The 18500-nt window shown below is 38.8% G+C and overlaps 1 protein-coding gene across 1 annotated transcript in view; it reads right to left on the bottom strand.

Annotated features, from left to right (window-relative positions):
* Positions 1 to 344: 344 nt before the first annotated feature.
* Positions 345 to 18500, bottom strand: part of COL1A2 (collagen, type I, alpha 2) — a 35436-nt gene continuing 17280 nt past the window's right edge. Inside the window, exons 25-52 of the mRNA XM_008571649.1 lie at positions 18362 to 18460; positions 17901 to 17954; positions 17359 to 17412; positions 17161 to 17214; positions 16837 to 16890; positions 15828 to 15872; positions 14585 to 14683; positions 13287 to 13394; positions 12559 to 12612; positions 11547 to 11600; positions 10785 to 10838; positions 10628 to 10681; positions 10418 to 10525; positions 9984 to 10037; positions 9113 to 9166; positions 7990 to 8151; positions 7168 to 7275; positions 6392 to 6499; positions 5954 to 6007; positions 5613 to 5720; positions 5415 to 5468; positions 4937 to 5044; positions 4406 to 4459; positions 4177 to 4284; positions 3595 to 3853; positions 2991 to 3175; positions 2057 to 2299; positions 345 to 1337 (exon numbers count right to left, since the gene is read on the bottom strand). Coding sequence (XP_008569871.1) covers positions 1191 to 1337; positions 2057 to 2299; positions 2991 to 3175; positions 3595 to 3853; positions 4177 to 4284; positions 4406 to 4459; positions 4937 to 5044; positions 5415 to 5468; positions 5613 to 5720; positions 5954 to 6007; positions 6392 to 6499; positions 7168 to 7275; positions 7990 to 8151; positions 9113 to 9166; positions 9984 to 10037; positions 10418 to 10525; positions 10628 to 10681; positions 10785 to 10838; positions 11547 to 11600; positions 12559 to 12612; positions 13287 to 13394; positions 14585 to 14683; positions 15828 to 15872; positions 16837 to 16890; positions 17161 to 17214; positions 17359 to 17412; positions 17901 to 17954; positions 18362 to 18460 — 2697 coding nt within the window. The 3' untranslated portion in view covers positions 345 to 1190. The remainder of the gene's footprint in view (positions 1338 to 2056; positions 2300 to 2990; positions 3176 to 3594; positions 3854 to 4176; positions 4285 to 4405; positions 4460 to 4936; positions 5045 to 5414; positions 5469 to 5612; positions 5721 to 5953; positions 6008 to 6391; positions 6500 to 7167; positions 7276 to 7989; positions 8152 to 9112; positions 9167 to 9983; positions 10038 to 10417; positions 10526 to 10627; positions 10682 to 10784; positions 10839 to 11546; positions 11601 to 12558; positions 12613 to 13286; positions 13395 to 14584; positions 14684 to 15827; positions 15873 to 16836; positions 16891 to 17160; positions 17215 to 17358; positions 17413 to 17900; positions 17955 to 18361; positions 18461 to 18500) is intronic.

Genomic DNA, 18500 nt, shown 5'->3' with positions numbered 1-18500 from the left:
GGACCTTTGCTTATGGTAAACTTAGGCCAACAGTGCCATGTTGCTTAAGTGTTATATATTTTGAGTAGGGCAAATGTTTTAATAGTGCAGAGAAGGAGTCTTCCCCATTTTATATATATGGAAACTGAAACACAGAGACTCAGAGGCTCAAGGTTATTCAGCCACAAGGAGCACGACCAGAATTGGAGCTCAGATCTCCTGGGTCCTCGTTCTCTGCTCTTTCTACTGTACAAAACTGCCCTTTTTGCATAATTTCTTTCTAATGAGAGGCACTTGATCTAACGGCTGTTAGAGATGCATATATATGTTGCAAAGAGCATTGAAGCAAGGAATTTTACTCAATATTTTCTTTTGGAAAACCAAACATGCTTTATTTCATTTTTTTTCCACAATTTATTTAAACATCTCACATATACAAAATAGGTACAATTTAATTTTTTGGCTTGTCCAAGAAACAGGGCTTTTTTGGAACCATGGAAGAGAATGAAAATGAGACTGGCAAAGAACAAATACTGAATCTGAAGAAGAGGACAACTTTGGGCAAATGATCTGCATATTTTTTATTGGCGGTAAGATGGAAAATACTGATGCTAAATCAAATGAAAAAACACACAATACAACTCAATACAGAGCAGTATTTCTTCTCAAATTCTTCTAGCACCATTGACATTCTTCAAGTATCTGAAATACTATTAATTAGCACCTTTGTATTAGAACAAGAAAGACAAGTACCTCAGTTCGTCTCTGTCTAGGTCAGCACCTAATGATGTGGATCACACTCACAGAAAAGTGTTTTGAGGTAGTTTAAACCTTTGGAAGTTTGGGATTTAAACTTCCCTCAGTGGAAGATATTCAGAAGCCACAAGTGGTGCACATGTTCATGGTTTTTATTTTATTTTTCAATTTTTATTCTGGATTTCTTACAAAGGTTGACATTTTCCACAACAAATGTAAGAGTGTTGGAAAAAATTTCAAATCTTTTGGGGAAGGGGGAGGGAGAGGGAGTGATTTCAATCGTATTGCACAATGCTCTGATCAATCCTTCCCCTTCTCTTTTGCCCACAATTTAAGCAAGTAGATGTGCAGAAGAAATGGAAGGATTCAGCTTTCAGTTAAAAAAGAAGAAGAAATGGCAAAGAGAGAACGTTTTTTCGGATTTCTTATTTTTTTTTAATTTAGGTTGAGTTCATTTATTTGAAACAGGCTGGGCCAACGTCCACAATGAATTCTTGGTCAGCACCGCCAATGTCCAAGGTTGCAATATCAAGGAAGGGCAGGCGAGATGGCTTATTTGTTTTGTATTCGATGATTGTCTTTCCCCATTCATTTGTCTTTTTCTGTTTAAAAGAGAGAAGAAAAAAGGTACATAAAATATCACTATTTCTGAATCCGATACCATCTGAATGTTAGGTTTTATAGGAACCATTTTTTTTTAGCTTGTTTGTGTTATTCTGAAGAAGTGTGTTCCAAATCAACAAGCTCATCTTTTAAACAGCAGCATCAAGAGTGTCTTTAGGGGGAAGGATTTCCTCTCAGTCTAATTTTTAAAAAACATTTCAACACACATTCCAAATGCTTATTTCTACAATATAATTTTTAGGATTGGTGTGTCTGGGCGGGGCAGGGGGTGGGGTGGGTCGGGTAAGTATGCGGTATTGCTATTAGTAAATTTAATTTTTCTCCTATTTATAGCGTATTATAAAGAAAGCATAAAGAGAAAGTTAAATAAGTAAATAAATAAACATAACTATAAATTATAGCTTAAGCCCTTTAAACTTCCAGAAATTTTAAGTTCTGGGCATATATCACCATTTAAGAAACTCATATTAAAGAAAAAATAACTAATACACATACATAGTATATATTTCAGTATTTCAAAAGGCAACATCTGATAAGAACACTCTGAATTTATCTTGTGAATTTAAATAAATACATTTATGAAAAAAGAGAACAAATGAGGTCTTGCATTCATCTGTTCATCTAATGGTCTAAGCTAGAACCCCTCCCACCTCACGTCCCAGAGTAAATGCTATTCCAGTATTTCACTGTTACTTACAGAGCAGCCATCTACAAGAACGGTGTAAGTGAACCTGCTGTTGCCCTCGGCAACAAGTTCAACATCATTGGAGCCTTGCAGAATGACAGCCTTCTTCAGGTTGCCAGTCTCCTCATCCATGTATGCAATGCTGTTCTTGCAGTGGTAGGTGATGTTTTGAGAGGCATGGTTGGCCAGCAGGCGCATGAAGGCAAGTTGGGTAGCCATTTCCTTGGAGCTCACTCCTTCTACATTATATTCAAACTACAAAGAATAAGATGGAAATTCCAGTTCACTGGGGAAGAACTCAAATGCTAAGAGTCAAATTAAAGAAAAAAGTCTGGTAGAGGGAGAAATAATGGACTCAGATCCAAGCCTAAGGAAGAGGGTACTTTGTAAGGAAACTCAATTCACTTGTCTTTGAAGCATCAGTTACCTAGATGGACATAAGACCTACCAGGCTGAGGCAAAGTCATCTAAAAAAGGTACCTGTTCAGTAAAGCTTTCATGTGTATGTTTCTTCTTTAGAATAAGAACAAGGAGATACAGATTCAGACCTTTTCCTTTAATTCTGTAATTTGCTGAATTCCAGTAGGCATTCAATAAAGTTGGTGAAAAAGTTCGATTAAAAATTCAACAAAGCTGCTCATGCTCTGAAAATGCATATGTAATGGTATGGAGCTATGGGCTGGCTAATGCTCCTTCACATTAAATGACATTAGTCAGTTTCTCCAAAGATTATCAATTAAGTCAAATTTAAATAATAACTTTGAATTATATGGCTGTATACAATCAATCCACCTTTTAATGTGCAATCTAGGACAGAATTGGAATGTGAAGAAAGAGCAGTTTCTTTTAATAAGCCCATTTTGGTAAGGGTTTAAAAAATAATTAAAAAGCAAACAATCCTAACAAAATATTATTTAGTAGAAGAAATGTTTGCAGGATTCCTCACCTGGGTACCACCATTAATAGTTTCTCCTAACCAGACGTATTTGTTGGCCTTGGAGCTCCTGTACCAGTTCTTGGCTGGGATGTTTTCAGGTTGGGCTCGGATGCAGGTTTCACCAGTAGAGAAATCACAGTATACTTTGATAGCATCCATAGTGCATCCTTGGTTAGGGTCAATCCAGTAGTAACCTTTTAAAAAAACAAGACCCAGATCATAAAACTTCTTACTGAGAAGAACATAGATTCTAATAATAACTAGTTAAAGAAATTGATTCCTATAAGTAACATTGTACAGTTATATTATCTACCCCACATTTAACAGGAAGAGGTTTGCTATTTTCAAGATTAGTCAATTCCTTCTCTCCTCTCCTCCATGGAAAATCAAATCAGGGAACTTATTACCATAAAAAGGGCAAAAATATATATTAAGAAAAGCTTGAGTATGGGTCCTGGTTGGAATAAAAAAAAAGATGCTTCATTAATTGGATATGATCTCATATCATGTAATTTTTACCCAAATACATTTTCATTTTAAATGCCAGTGGGAACTGGTTTTGAAAAGCTCAACTTGTGAGAAGGGTCAGTCTGGTTAGGACATCTCAACCTACCGCTGCTCCACTCTGGGTGGCTGAGTCTCAAGTCACGGCATGTGCGAGCTGGGTTCTTCCTAGAGCCTTCAGGAGTAAGAAGGGTCTCAATCTGGTTGTTGAGAGATTTCAGAGTTGCATCAACTTCATAATCCTTGGGTCTGAGAGAAGGTGGTGAGCGAGGCTGGTCAGCCCTGTAGAAGTCTCCATCATAACCAAAGTCGTAACCGCCACCACTGACACCGGGAGGCCCAGGAGGGCCAGGGGGACCAGGAGGGCCCTGCAAAGGTGAAAGTGAGAGAACAGAGGCTTTGAATTTGGTTACAGTAAGAGACATCAATGCAGAGAAATTCAAATCAGATTTTAGTTGAGCTTCATACAAAAGCATGTTCTAGTAAGTAGTGTAATTAAATAACTTGCTCCCAGGTACACTTGCAGTGATGGACTTAAAAGCATGTTGCATACAGACAATTTTCAGGTATTTTAGAAGGTATATTGAAGTGGGGCTATTGTAATGTGTTGCCGTAATTGTCTTGATTTAGTCTGAAGAAAATGTTCCTTAGGTCAGTGATGTTCTTTGTTATTTCCCCAAATCATACTTACAGCAGGACCTTGGTTACCCTGAGAGCCTCGAATGCCAGCAGGTCCAACTGCGCCGGGATGTCCAGTGCGACCATCTTTGCCAGCAGGGCCAGAAGGACCGGCAGGGCCCTAAGGAAGAAGGACACCAGTGTGTGTGAACCAGTGAAGCCCTGCAGAACAGCAGCCGCCTGGGGCTCACTGCCAGCATTTGCCTTGATTCAGAGGTGAATCATCTTTTGAAATCACCTACCCTAGGACCAGCGGGACCCACAGTGCCAGGAGGACCTTGATCACCATGCTGACCCTTTAAAGAGAGGACAGGAAAAAATCACACTTTCAGAACATGTGTCAATAGATTGTTTTTTTTTTCCAAATTGAATGGAAAACTTTAGTTTCAATGGACTCCAGATTGAGAAAATTGAAAATGTAAAGTGGGGCTCTTTTCTCCCATTATGTCTATTATATTCAATTATTTTTTCACAAGCTATTTCAGAAGTGAATATTAGTCATTCCTCTAATTATATTTATTTTAAGTTGGGTTGAAGGACATTGTTGCCAGGAGATTTTAATATATGTATATTTCTGTCTCCCTTAACCCTCACCTTTTCATGCTGGGATGAAATAGCTTCATCTCCGAGAGAGATGGAGTTAGCCAGAGAAATGGAAAATGAATATGAGGCAGGACATTTGAGAACAAGAACAGCGAACATTTGAAGAGGATCCTTCTGAGCTGAAGGCCTTGAAGGTGGGTACACACGTGGGATGGCCACGTTTTACTTACAGCGAGACCGGGAAGACCCTGCAATCCGCCGTGTCCTTTTAAGCCAGGAAGACCTCTGGGCCCCTTGTCACCAGGCTCTCCCTTATCACCTCGAATGCCTTGTGGGCCCTGTAAAGAAAAAGAAGAAGGGATAGGACATTTACCCTTTTTAAAAATGGCTCTCACTTCTCCACAAATAGCGTTTAATCCATTTCCAAAGATAACTCAAGCCATGCAAAGGTCTAGATGGGCTTTCGCCTCTTCCAGTAATCTGCTTTAGTTGAGTTGTCTATAAAGTGGCTAGATCCTTATGATTATTTAAAACAAACAAGCAGAAAAGACATAAAATAGATGAAGTCATTTGTATCAATTCTGACCAGGGACTAAAATTTTAAAGAAGTACGGAGTCTAGCCTATATATTATTTATTTTCTTAACTGACAGTTTTGAATGATTCTCCCAAAATGCTAATTTGTAAGAAATCTTCTCCATGTACATACACTAGGACCTCTTGGACCAACAGAACCGACAGGACCAACGGGACCCACAGGACCCTGTGAATTAGAAAAGAAAAACACAACTCATCAGCCAAGCCCACTATCCCTCTCCCCTAGCCCCGACCATCACCAAGTATGGGGAAGTCAGAAGTGAAGCCCATGAGGATAACAGCATCAAGGGACTTATGTTCACAAACTTACAGGTTCACCACGGTTTCCATGTTTGCCAGCAGGACCCACAGAGCCTTGAGGACCAGGTGCACCCACAGTGCCAGTGGGACCAATGTTGCCAGGGTAGCCACGTTCTCCCTACCCAAGGCAAAATGAAACTTAGCATCAATTTGGCTTGAATTTTAATCGCTTTTAAATTAGAGAAATATGGCTGGCCAGTTAGCTCAGTTGGTTAGAGCATGGTGTTATAACATCAAGGTCAAGGGTTCGGATCCCGGCACCAGCCACCCAAAACAAAACAAACAAACAAAAACCCCAAACAAGAAAAGAAAATAAAAATAAATTAGAGAAAGATGACGAAGTATACTGACCTTGTGTCCAGGTTGACCATCACGACCTGGGGGACCATCACTCCCAGGGTTGCCCTGTGAAGACACCATGCAAGTTAAGGCCCCTGTGAGGCTGTGCTATCCAGCAGCCCCTATGTTTTGGCTACTCAGCCTTCTTCCCTCCCAGTACTCAAGAGTGAACCCCCTTTCAGACTGCTAAAAAGTAAGAAGAATCTGACAATCTATATATTTTTTAAGAGATGTTTTTAATATTTGGTCCCAGTTTTAAAGAGTGCTAGTTAAAGGCCCATTCCCCAGCCCAGATAGTTTTTCACATTTTCAATACTCGAAGCAGTCATTACATTTAGATAGTATGCAGAAACAGACCATCTTGTTCAGAAACTTGGAACAAGTGGACCTAAAGTCACACATAATGAAATCCTCCTTGTTTTAATTTTACAAATCAAGTGTTAGACTCACATCACGACCAGCTTCACCAGGAGCACCATTGACTCCAGGACTACCCACAGCTCCAGGGGGACCACGGGCCCCAGGAGGGCCTGAGATGCCAAGAGGACCAGGTTCACCCTAAAGAGGCAGAAAAGATAAAACAACATTCCTCTCATGTCATGGAATGCTAACCTTACCCTCCAAAAACAACCCTAGCCAGGAGATTTTAGTTTGAAGAGAGAAGGTAAATTGAATTTGAATGGGACAGAAAATGTTAAGAGGTATCATTAGTGTCATCCTGCCCTCCTTCTACACACTTAAATGGTCAGCTTTATATAATTATGGACTGTTGCTCTGTAAAAGGCTGAGCCTTGTTTCATCCAATATCCCAAATGAAATGAATTCATACAGTTGATAGAGTCTATGGAGATGAGATGGTTCCTAGTTGCTGTCACATATAAGGTTTAACGGAATGATTCAGAACTTCCAGAGTTTCATCCTTCCTAGAGGATAAATGATGCCAACAATTCATGTTGCAGAGTAAATGCAATTAGAGCTTATATCGTTCTTAAGTGTGTAGAAAGAACAAAAATCATTCTGCATAATGTTAAGCTGTGTATAGTGTGTGTCTGAATAAGGTGGTATTAAAGCTTCTTAGATAAGTGACATGTGATCTGTATAAAGAAAATGCCATGAATAAAAATCTTAAGTGGAATTATTCAGTGATCAATCTGTCACATCTGAATTGGCAGCTTTTAAAATCTTTTATTATGTTAAGGAGAATCAGAATGGTGTCAAACACTCACCACAGCACCAGCAACACCAGGTAGACCACGTTCACCTCGAGAGCCAGGGAGACCCAGAATACCAGGAGTGCCAAGTTGACCCTGAGGACCTGGGGTACCAGGAGGTCCCTAAACAAGAGGTAAAATACTTAGTATTGCTGGTAAGACTCTAGGTGATAACACAGGTTGGCTTGAGGATTGTCAGAATGAGCTGTCCTCAGTTTAGAAAAAGGCTAGTGATCTATTAGTAGAACACATCCTTGGATATCTTTTCTCTAGTGATGACAATGAGTTTATTACATCTTGGCATGTATAATTTTTGTACCTAGTTCCTCCTTGAGACCAATGGCACAACATGTAAAAATATGTGGTTGAGATTAATGAAGCCACTTGGGAATAGAGTTTTCATAGAATCTATGCAGGGAACCAAATTTTGACCTTGGCTTTTAAGGTCTAATAAAGCCACCTTTCAGAGTAGCAATAACACTGGATAGTGCATGCTTAAGGAATTGATAGCTTACTGAGATTGATTACTTTACAGTAGGATGTCCACAGCAATGGGATTCTATTCCAATCTGATACCAGTAAATTGCTCTCAACAGCTTAAGAGGCTGTTATGATAAAACAGTGAGTTCCCTCATGTATCGTCATCCCTATTATGTGCTTTCTGAACATCTGCTGAAGACATGGCACCTAATGTGTGCTAGACAGATTTCCTGGCTCAACTGAGCTCTATTTGAGAGCCTACAATACTCATAAAAAAATATATGCCCCTTGAAGACGTCTGTGGGGACTTTACTTTAATTCAACACAAGGTATTAAGAAAGTGGAATTTGAACTTACAGCAGTACCAGGCTCTCCAGAGGGACCCTTTTCACCAGCAAAACCAGGGAGGCCAACTGCGCCTGTTTCTCCAGTTCGGCCAACTGGACCTTGGTCACCACGAGGACCACGAAGCCCTTCTTTACCAGCAGCACCAGGGGGACCAGGAGGACCAGTAATACCCTGTGAGCAAATGTACAAGGTTGTTTACTTTTTGTTAATCATCAGAGACCTGGAAGAGAGTATCAGAGGTTCCAGATACCAAGATGTAAACAGTGTGATGCACCAAAATAACACCCTGGCCATGTGGGAGAAATGTTTAGACTTTTTAACATTCTTTCTTGAGGAAAGAAGCAACTCCTATCTTCCTTCTCCTAAGGCTGTAACAAAGCAAATAATTGAGGCAGAGTCTAGGGCAAATTTCTGTGAGAAGAAGCAATCAGAATCAGAACTATGTACAGTTACAAGAGTTAGTTGTAAATGAATGGAACTTCGGGTTTTGGAGGACTCTGCTCATTTCTTTTTGAAGAAAGCCAATACGGTATTTTGTTCATAATTGAGGAATCACATATGCTCTCAACTAAGTTTAATTAAATGCCTACAGGGGATGAAGATTTTTCTGTTATGAACCTATAAAAGGATTCCAAGAAATCAACATCTTTACTTTTTTTTTTTCCCCCTGAAACGTTAACCGGAAGACTTAATCCTTGGTAATTAATTAAATTCTCTTGAGTCCTGACAGGAGAGTCTGAATCAGAATTAAATTAGAGGGCAAACCACCTTTAAATTCAGGAACAATTATATCTTAACAACGGAGGCAGAATGTTAGCCATAAAGGGTAATTAGATATAGAAATATCGGATATGTGACTAGAACTGTTCTGTTTTTTTATTTTTAACAAAGATACCACGTCCCTGAAAGGGGACTGGTGTTTGAATGAATAAAAGCCTCTTAAACTGATATTATAAAATATAATTTGTGATGGTTTTGCCTTAATGGCTCAGAAAAACTGATTTTAGACTGGGAAAGTAATAGCAAATATTAGTGATGTGTTTTCAAAGAGAGTTTCTTACCAGTTTTCTACCAGAGACCATGTCTTTTGGCTAGAGTAAATGAAGACACGTGTTTGGAGTGATTTACTTACACTAGGTCCAGGAGGACCAGTCCGTCCAGCAGCACCAGGGAAGCCAGTAACACCCTAAGAACCAAGCACATTAAAATTCCAGTCAACACCAACTCCAGGGATTTGGGTAAGATGGGAATTTCTCCTTTGGCGAATCCTCAGAACACGTGACCAGGGATGGACCATGGAGGAGGTAGTAGGCAGCTTCATTTAGGGTATTAATTAACCAGTACCCTGAAGGCCTTCCTCCCCACACCTTGCTTACCAGCATGCCACCAGTTGCAATCCCTCTATTTTGCATTAAGACTTTGATGGTCTTTTTTGAAATGCTAATATATTATCTAATGGTTGTAAAAGCAAGAAGACAAGACACTTTCTATACATTAATCAATCTTAACTACATGGTTGCGTGCTAAGGGAATAAGTACTCATAGTGTTGCTTACAGAGGAAGGTACAACAAATGACATAGAGCATTAAGTACTGTCTAGTGAGAGGCGTCAGTGGAGTTAATTCCTCGGGAACTCTGGGTCTCTACAGTCAGTGTGGTAGCACCGGATGAAAACGGGAAGGACTTGGTCAGGGAGAAGAAGGGTACATCAACAAAGACATAAGGGGCACCAGAAAAATATTTTACCCATTTCATAATTAGACTGCCTGGGGTCAAATGAGGCAGTAGTAACATATACTGTACTGAGTTCCAGCTGGGATTAAGTTAACAACCCATGTAGCTGACCTTAACTTTAATATCAAAATTGCCCTGAATTGAATGAACTTGAACCACAAGAGTCTCCGTATTATAGTCCAAGTTTACCAAAATTTTAAAAACTTTCGAGTTGTCCCTAGTAGATTCTGAAGAAAGAAAAGTGATCACAGTCTATTTTAAATACTCACAGGAGGACCTCCATCACCACGAATTCCAGCAGGACCAGGGGGGCCATTTGGACCCTAAGTGCAAACAAAAAGATGGGGTCAAATCACAAAACAAACAACTCTTACACATGTTACCCTTTTCTTCAAAGGGATCATTCCCATATCTATTAGATGAAAATTTATAAGTGAAAAATGATTATCTGTGTCATATGAAATAAATGTTCTTACTTCAGTATTAGCACCCTTCTGGGGTTATCAAAGAATTAAAATAATAAGACAATATTTATGAAACTTCTATGGATTGTAAAGCAGTGTGCAAGTGTTAATTCTTATTATTTTTTATCATCTGCTATCTGGTTTATTTCCTGGTGTATACTACGCACTTGACTGATGTATGTTGAATTATAAGATCTCATGAACAACTATACAGGCTGTTCATAGTGAACTCAACTTACAGATGGGCCAGCAGCTCCAACGGGGCCTGTGGGACCAACCACGCCATTTTCACCCTTAGGCCCTTTGGCTCCTCTCTCTCCTTTAGCACCAGGTTGACCAGCAGCACCCTGTTGGAAAGGAGAAGGTAGTTATAGCTCTGATATTCTGACTCAGTCTACTCCCCAATTTGGGATGTTTTCAGAATAATGTTTATCATGTGTGATACTCACAGCGGGACCAGCAAATCCATTGGGGCCAGCAGGACCAACCTCACCACGTTCACCCTAGGTAGGAAAAGGAATTTAAAAATGTCTTAGCAATCCCAGGTTCATCAGTGTCTAAAAGTTGTGAGGTGTGATTGTCCAAAATGACCAGGTTTCTACTTACAGGGCTACCCCGAGGACCAGCAGGACCAGAAGGACCAGCAGCACCAGCTTCACCCTATAATGGGGCCAAAGAGAAGTTTGTTAATGTGCCTCACAGAGATGCTCAAAGAAGCGAGAGGGAGAGAGAACAGTGGTAGACAGTGGGCTATAGTTAGAGTCTGCAGTTGCTTTGAAAGAGATAACTAACGTACATCTCACCGAGAAAAATGAACCGGATTCTCACTCTACTTAATGCCATATTCATTTTTGGGGTTGAAGTAATATTGGTTGTGCACTTGCAAAAACACTATAAATCAGTGCCCACAATACCAGCAGGAGAACATTTTAATTTTTAGATGGACACAGGACTGATCTATTTGCTGCAATCTTTGCAATACAATAAATAAGGTCTATTTTAAGTGAACTGTTCAATGTGAAATGGACACACTATGTATTTTATTGATTTTTTACAATTGAAGGCTTTGAGAAGGCTCGATGCTATAGGATATTGTTAATGGGCAACAGGGAAAGACTTTAAAACAAATGATAGGGATTAAAGTATAGATCAGATAGCTGGCACATTTATAGGAAGGGAAACAGAAGTTTAAACAGACAGCATTTGTTTCCTGCTGCCGTATCACAACAGCTAGGTTTCTAAATAAGTGGGCTTTATACCAGGCCATGAAAATGAATTGCTGAGGCTCTTTGGGCATAGGGTAGGAAGGAAATTTTAGATACTGTTATCGACTCAGACAGTTACAACTCAGTGAAAATGCATGCTTACCCGGTCACCTGTGGCTCCAGCAGGACCAGGGGCACCTACAGCCCCAGGAGCACCCTAGGACCAGAAAAGAAAACATGTCTTCTTAATAATACTCCATTCCATCAAATGCGAACCTTTTCATTCCTCTTTGTTGTGATTATACAGTCACTGAACACTTTTATGGCATGCTCTGGTTGTATATCAAGAAAGCCTCTGATGCATTTCAGTTCTGATTATCAAGACTAATAGATGCTACTCTCAAGAGAAGAGTACCCCAGTAATAAAGGTTATGGAAATGTGTAAGTCCGGGGAAATTTAGGAATTTGGAAGAGCTGAACTCTCTGCTCTTGTGAAATTCCCTGGAGAGAAGCAAATGAGTAGGCTTGTTTGGAACTGCTAGAACTGTGTGATTCAAAGGCAGGACTGTCACGAATGTGCTACAGTGAGTTATCAGCTCTGAGGGAGAGGTGAGAAGAAAGAACCAAGGCAGACTGTGGCGTGGAGGGGCCATGATACTCTTCTGCCCTAGGTAGGGTAATTATATCTTTATGAGGTTATCTTTGGCATCTCCATGGCATTAACAGCTGACTTTTGGGGCTGGTCTTTGAGCGATAAATTCCTAAAGCATACAGCGGAATAACTGTAGGACCTTGTTAGAGGTTCTGACTTCTTCAAATGTAAGAGAATTATTGTTTTTGATTTAAAATTTTAAGGACATATTATCACTTAAAACATTCATTTAAGTTTTATTAAACCTATAGCTTTTGGTCTGTAGTTTGTAGGTGGTATAGTTAATACCAGGGAAGGTTTGAAGATTTGATTTTTAAAGGGGTAATTTCTATTGAATTTTTCTTTTGGAGCATGAAAAGTGATATTATTAGTTGTAGATCCAGAAAGGAATGAAATACTATTTTACTGAACTTGAGTCTTTTTCTCATAGTTGTATTTTGGAAATCTTCTCAATTCGAATTGAGTAATATATATATATTTTTTAATTTAAGTACAAACAAACATTCAAACAAAATTCACTCACACGAGCACCATCTCTGCCAGGGTTACCAACTTCACCTCTGAGACCAGTTTCACCCTGAAAGTAGAAAGAAAGAGCAGCTTTTTATTTTCCAACCAAATTTTTGAATCAAAATTAATCCAAAGTGTTTTTATAGAAGATGCTATAATATCTTCAGTCATTTGAGACTTCTAGTAATGTCTTGATTCCCTACCATTCTACAGGTTGTTGAATGAGAAAAAAAAAAAAAAGGAAAAAAATAATTCAAGGCCCTTTCTAGATTATTGCCAAACATTCTTTTCTAATTTCCATACACGCTCCTGAAGCATAATCAAGCAAGGTACAAATTGGTGTGGACAGAATTATAAGGCAACATCACAGTGGGCAGCAGTGCCCGATCACTCTTATCACATAACTAATGCAGCAGCACGGTTGACAGCTGTTCAATATAGCTTCTTCCCATTAATTAGGGCAGGATGAAACATTATTGTTAGTGGCATTAAAATGAGCCTCATGTATTACTCAACACCATCTGTTTGCGTGAAATTCCATGGTAGCAAGCAATTTTGCCAGATTAGAGAGTTTAGAAATGCATAGGTGCTAGATGGCAGAGCAAAATGTACATAGATTGATACCAAAATGCTACCTGACCACCTGCCAAGCATCGTAAACAATTGGACACCCTAGTGCATCCTTTTTTTTTGCTAGAGTTTATTAACAATATGTATTAAGTCCCAACACTGGGCAAGTACCTTTTCTCCCTTGCCTCCAGGTACACCTGCAGCACCCCTCTCTCCTGGGAGTCCACTAGGACCAGAGGGACCGGCAGTGCCCGCAGCACCAACCACACCAGGTTCACCCTGGAATTTAACACACGTGAAGTCAATTATTTCAGTGGTGAAAGAAGAAAATGAAGACTCAAACTCTTGAAGGACTCCAATTTAAACATTTAATAGACAGCATTCTTGTCTGCTTAGAGACACAAAGGAGAGCTACTGAAAGGAGGGAGATGCTATTAATGACACGGTCACTAAAGAGAAGAGGGTAGTAGGAGTGGGTGGCTGTGATTCCTCAATAATCTGCTCCCAATCCTCTTAAGGAAGGAGGGTACAGAAAATAATAAAAGGATAGGACAATGGCAAGTAGAGAGTGAAGAATGTTTGCTCACAAACACATTTCAAGGGTAAGTCTCTTAGCCCAGATAGGAAACATGGCAAGAGACCTCATCAACTGGGGAGATGTTTGCGTTTTAATCTCTTTAAGAGTGGAGACTATAGCTTCCATTTTTATACAAAGCCTTACAATTCTACACACTTAAAACGTGTTGCCTACTTTCTGAGATAAATAGATCCCTTTGAAAGTAGGACCTCACAGAACCATATCTCTTTTCTTATTTCCTCTCTCCCTCATATCTTTTAATTTTTTTCTTAATAATGTTCTTCCACATACTACAATAGAGTTTTGCAACTAATCTTTATGTTTTTTTCCTTAAAGGTAAGAATCAGAACTAATATGAGTTGCCTTCTTTTTATTGTGGTTAAAACAATCTGTCTTTCAGAAATGTATAATTCCACCTATTTCAAAATCTAAACCACAGATTCTATTTTGGAACACAAATTTTCAGACTTGTATTTTTGGGGGTGGCTTAATTTTCATCATCATCAAGTCTCTGATTATTAAAATTTAGACTACTTTTAAAAATTTTACTCTACAGAATTGAAAAGGTAAAAGTTTTCTCTCTAAAACTAATGTCTAAATGTATATTATGTTTCCAGATTAAAACAAAAGCATCAACAGTGTGATGAGAAAAGGATGAAAACACATACCAATTCATTTATGTTTGTAGAACACTGAGAGCCCCAGCCCACCCCCACCCAGTTTTCTTTTATAATTCAGGTCCACTGGAATCAGATGGCTATTTATTGAGATGGGAATCATCACAGAACCAGAAATAAATACAAATCTGAGAAACAATTCTTCCTTTGTAAAGGGTCTACTTATTCTAGGGTAGACTGGGCCAAACCAGCAATATATAAACATAAGGTTTTACCTTGTTTCCATCAGGCCCTGGGGGTCCAGAAGGACCTCGGCTTCCAATAGGACCAGGAGGACCAGCAGCACCACTCTGGCCTGGGGGACCACGTTCCCCCTGTAAAAAGGGATTAGAGGGTTGCACTGTTCATCACTTTCAGAGATGCTGTTCGCACGAGATTAGATTTTGAGTCCTGATTCTGCCATTTATTAGCACATTAAAATTTCTTTTTTTCCTAATTTCTCCACTAGTAAAATGAAGGGACAGGATGAGATATTCTCTAAAGTCTTATTTGGTTCTAATGTTTTATGACTACAACTCCACGATTTGTTGCTTCTTGAATATGATGTCAAACTATTAGAATTCATTTCCTGTTTTTGTCTTTTCTGTGATAGATCCATAGGTAAAAATAGATGCCAGTTATACATAGTATGCAAAGGAAAAGATTGTGTCATTTTAGCTGAATAGCAATACCAAGTATAGATAAGATTAGATATTCTCATGTTTGTAATCCCTTTTTATAACTTCACCCAATAATAATGTAACAGTTAAAATATTCCACAGAAGATATATATGTATATGTATATATTTCTATTGATCTATCTCCCAATTTGCATCTAAATATCACTGTAACATAGCATTCTATGGCCTAAAATATTTATTGCATAGGTCCACACTGCAACTGTTTCAAAGGACCTTGTTTTAACTTGGTTTTATGGTGCTATGGTTTTTTGATACTAACTTTGTTTGAGCTTCCTAGATATATGGTAACTAGCAACATAATGGGATACTTTAGGGGCAAACTAATTGTTCCAGTTATGCTAATACCCACAGACAAAGCAAATCTATTTATTTTATTTTTCTTTATAAGGTCATACTCATGAGTTCAGCTTTAGACTTTGAACATCAACATACATTGCAAAAATTGACTTTAGATCTTAGTAAGATATTGCTTTTCTTTGGCTCAAGTGGAGCTACAGTCATAAATATATCATTTGTGTCTATATAAATCACCAATTATAATACATATATTAGCTCATTTATGTTTCTTATAACTGCACTGTTATCAAATAGGAAATATGAACAACTAAATAAAAAAGTCTACAATCAACTTAGAGATCTAGTGCTCTCTACAGGTTACATTTGGTTACAGAAGAGCATCAGAAACTTGTTGCAAGGTTATAGAGGCTTTAAGGAGAAAGCTACTTCTTTTAAAAACACATTGTTGGAAATTTATGAAAGTTAATTAAATAACACTTACTCTTGGACCAGCAGGACCAGGAAGACCGAACTCACCATGGAGGCCCTAGGCAAAACGGAGTAAATAAAGCATGACATTTATGTGTGATCCCCAAATTCACTAATGATTATGATATTTGAAAGGTTCTGAAAGAGTGAAATAATGCTAGATAGGCTCTACCTACATGTGTGCTTAAGTACATGGACTGATAAAAACAACAGAACTTTCAGTTGTGTATGGAAAGATACAGAAAGAGAATTCCACTGATATCAAAGATGTATCTATCCTAAAACCTGGTATCAGAATATTTAAGTTTCCCAATATTTAGTTTATTGCTTTTAAAAAAGTGACAAAACTCCTTTGAGAATATGATAAATAATAATGAACTGTATCAGACATTGCCTTTTTTTAGCTATATAACAGGCTGCCCTCTTAATAGAAATTACCATATTCTGTACATTACCTAGTTAATTGTATACCCAAGTGTATCTCTTTTATTACTGACCAGCTGTCTCCTTAATGTGCCCCACTGTTGACAAAGGAGACTAGGCCACAGAATGTAACTAAATTGAGGCATATTCATCACAATTACAGAGAAAATGACTCAGAACTCATGCCCTGATTGTGGATAGCAGTGTCATGTCTGAATGCCAAGAAAAACATTAAAAGCAATCTTTCAGGGTCTGGTTTGATGGAAAATCAGTGCATTTACTTCTTCACTATGGGGAAGAAAATGATTTGTATTTTAACATTACCAAGAACAATACAAAAAGTAAGGCTATCAAATGAAATATTCAGTGATAGATTTTACTTTCATAACGTTATGTTTCACTCAGTCCTTAAACAAAGTAATTTGAACTAAAATAAGTAACTTGGCTCATTCTCTCCATCAACACTAACATATGCAAAATGCTATCATTAACATATGAAATATGAAATTTCATTTTACCTATTATATTTGCACGGCAGTAGGGTATTAAACAGGGAAATTCTCAAGTTTGGGTGAATTTACTATCAATGTTTTACTCACCCTTTCTCCTGGTTTGCCAGCTTCACCAGTTGTACCTGCAGGGCCAGGCAGACCCTAAATGAAAAGAAATACAAATCTCAACCTTACGGCTATATTCAGGGGATTTGCTAATAACTGGGTTTGGGGGCACTACCTAATATCAGCCTGAGAGCTACTGTGTGTTATTAAAGCATTACCTAACAATTTTGCTCTGAAAAAAATGCACCTTTCTTTGCTTCAGTTCTGAAATCCTGGTCTGTTGGGGGGGAGGGTGGGGAGTGATATGTGATTTACAGCTTGGCAATCTGACCAAAGGCAGTATTTAGTATGTTTTAGTTGACTTACCTGAAAGCCTGGAGGACCAGCAGGACCCTGTTCACCTTTTCCACCTTGGACACCCTGAAAGTGACAGGAAAGATAGCATAAATAGTGATGCATTCCACTATTGCTGTGTAACTTTTGGACTAGAAATTGGAGATGGTCATTTTGAGGCACTAAATAACATTCTAGTGCAGAAAAGCAAAGAGTGAGAGAAATACTCACTTGTAGTCCAGGAGGTCCCTGAGCACCATTGTTTCCGTCAGGACCTGGAGCACCCTAAAAATATTTAACAGAAAAGCTGATGGTCACCCGCAAGCCAAGCAATTTGAGATGCCTCAAATCCTCATGCGTTACCTCCTCATAACAAGTTTGTCATTTTAGCGTGAATTTAACTTATTGTGGGGTTTCTGCCAAGGCCCAAATACTGTCTTCTAACTTTTGATGTGGCTCAAGGGAAGTCTACAATGGAAGGCAATCTATAAGGTCCAGAGAACACTACTACATCGTCATATCCTTTTAATCACAAGATGAATAAAATAAAACCTAAATGCTTCTGTATTTTTGACTTAACATATATTCTGATTTGTTATAGATCATTGCCTTATAAGTGCGGTTTAAAAAAAAGACATTTTCTGACAGTAAAACGACCTTTGGGAATGCCTTCTTGGAATAAAAGTGATGGAATTATAGCAGATGGCCTCAAAGGATGTGTGCTTCTTAGGTGAATACTACGTGAATAGATCTGCACAGAAATTAGCACCTACCCGAGGACCAGCAAGACCAGGATGACCTTTATCACCAACTTTGCCAGGCTCACCCTATAATAAAAATAATAAACAAAACAAAACAAAAACAACCTTACACATTTAATGTCAAATTAACCATGATGACTATGAATGTTAATGTCTTCCTTGCTTTTGTATTTTCTTGAGCTTCCTGGTGCTTGAATTCTGTTCTCTAAGGCATGATCCCGCATCATGCAGTTCCATAAAGTAAGCTGCACCTGCATGTCTGCAGAAGCATGTGACTCAAGAGAGGGATTTTCAGCAGGTGTGTAAGGACACACTAAAGGGAAAGTTTTATGTGTTAAGTGGCCTGCAGTTTTCCAGGGTTGAAAGGAACCCCCTTGAGGTAGACTGGACTGATATGCAGGAGAGAAATACTACAGTTTTGGTGAAACATGGCCAAAAAGTGCTGAGGGAGAGGAAGTTGTGGTGATGCTTACACTGGGGCCTTTGGGGCCAGGGAATCCGATGTTGCCAGGTTCTCCTCTTGCACCAGCGGGGCCGATTGGGCCAGGCCTGCCGTCAATACCAGGGAGGCCCTGAAAGAAGAGTTTATTTGAAGTTTACTCAGCTTCAACA

The sequence above is a fragment of the Galeopterus variegatus genome, unplaced genomic scaffold (genome assembly GCF_000696425.1).
Source record: "Galeopterus variegatus unplaced genomic scaffold, G_variegatus-3.0.2 Scaffold43, whole genome shotgun sequence".
Taxonomy (NCBI): Eukaryota; Metazoa; Chordata; class Mammalia; order Dermoptera; family Cynocephalidae; genus Galeopterus; species Galeopterus variegatus.
This window is presented reverse-complemented; position numbering and strand designations above follow the sequence as displayed.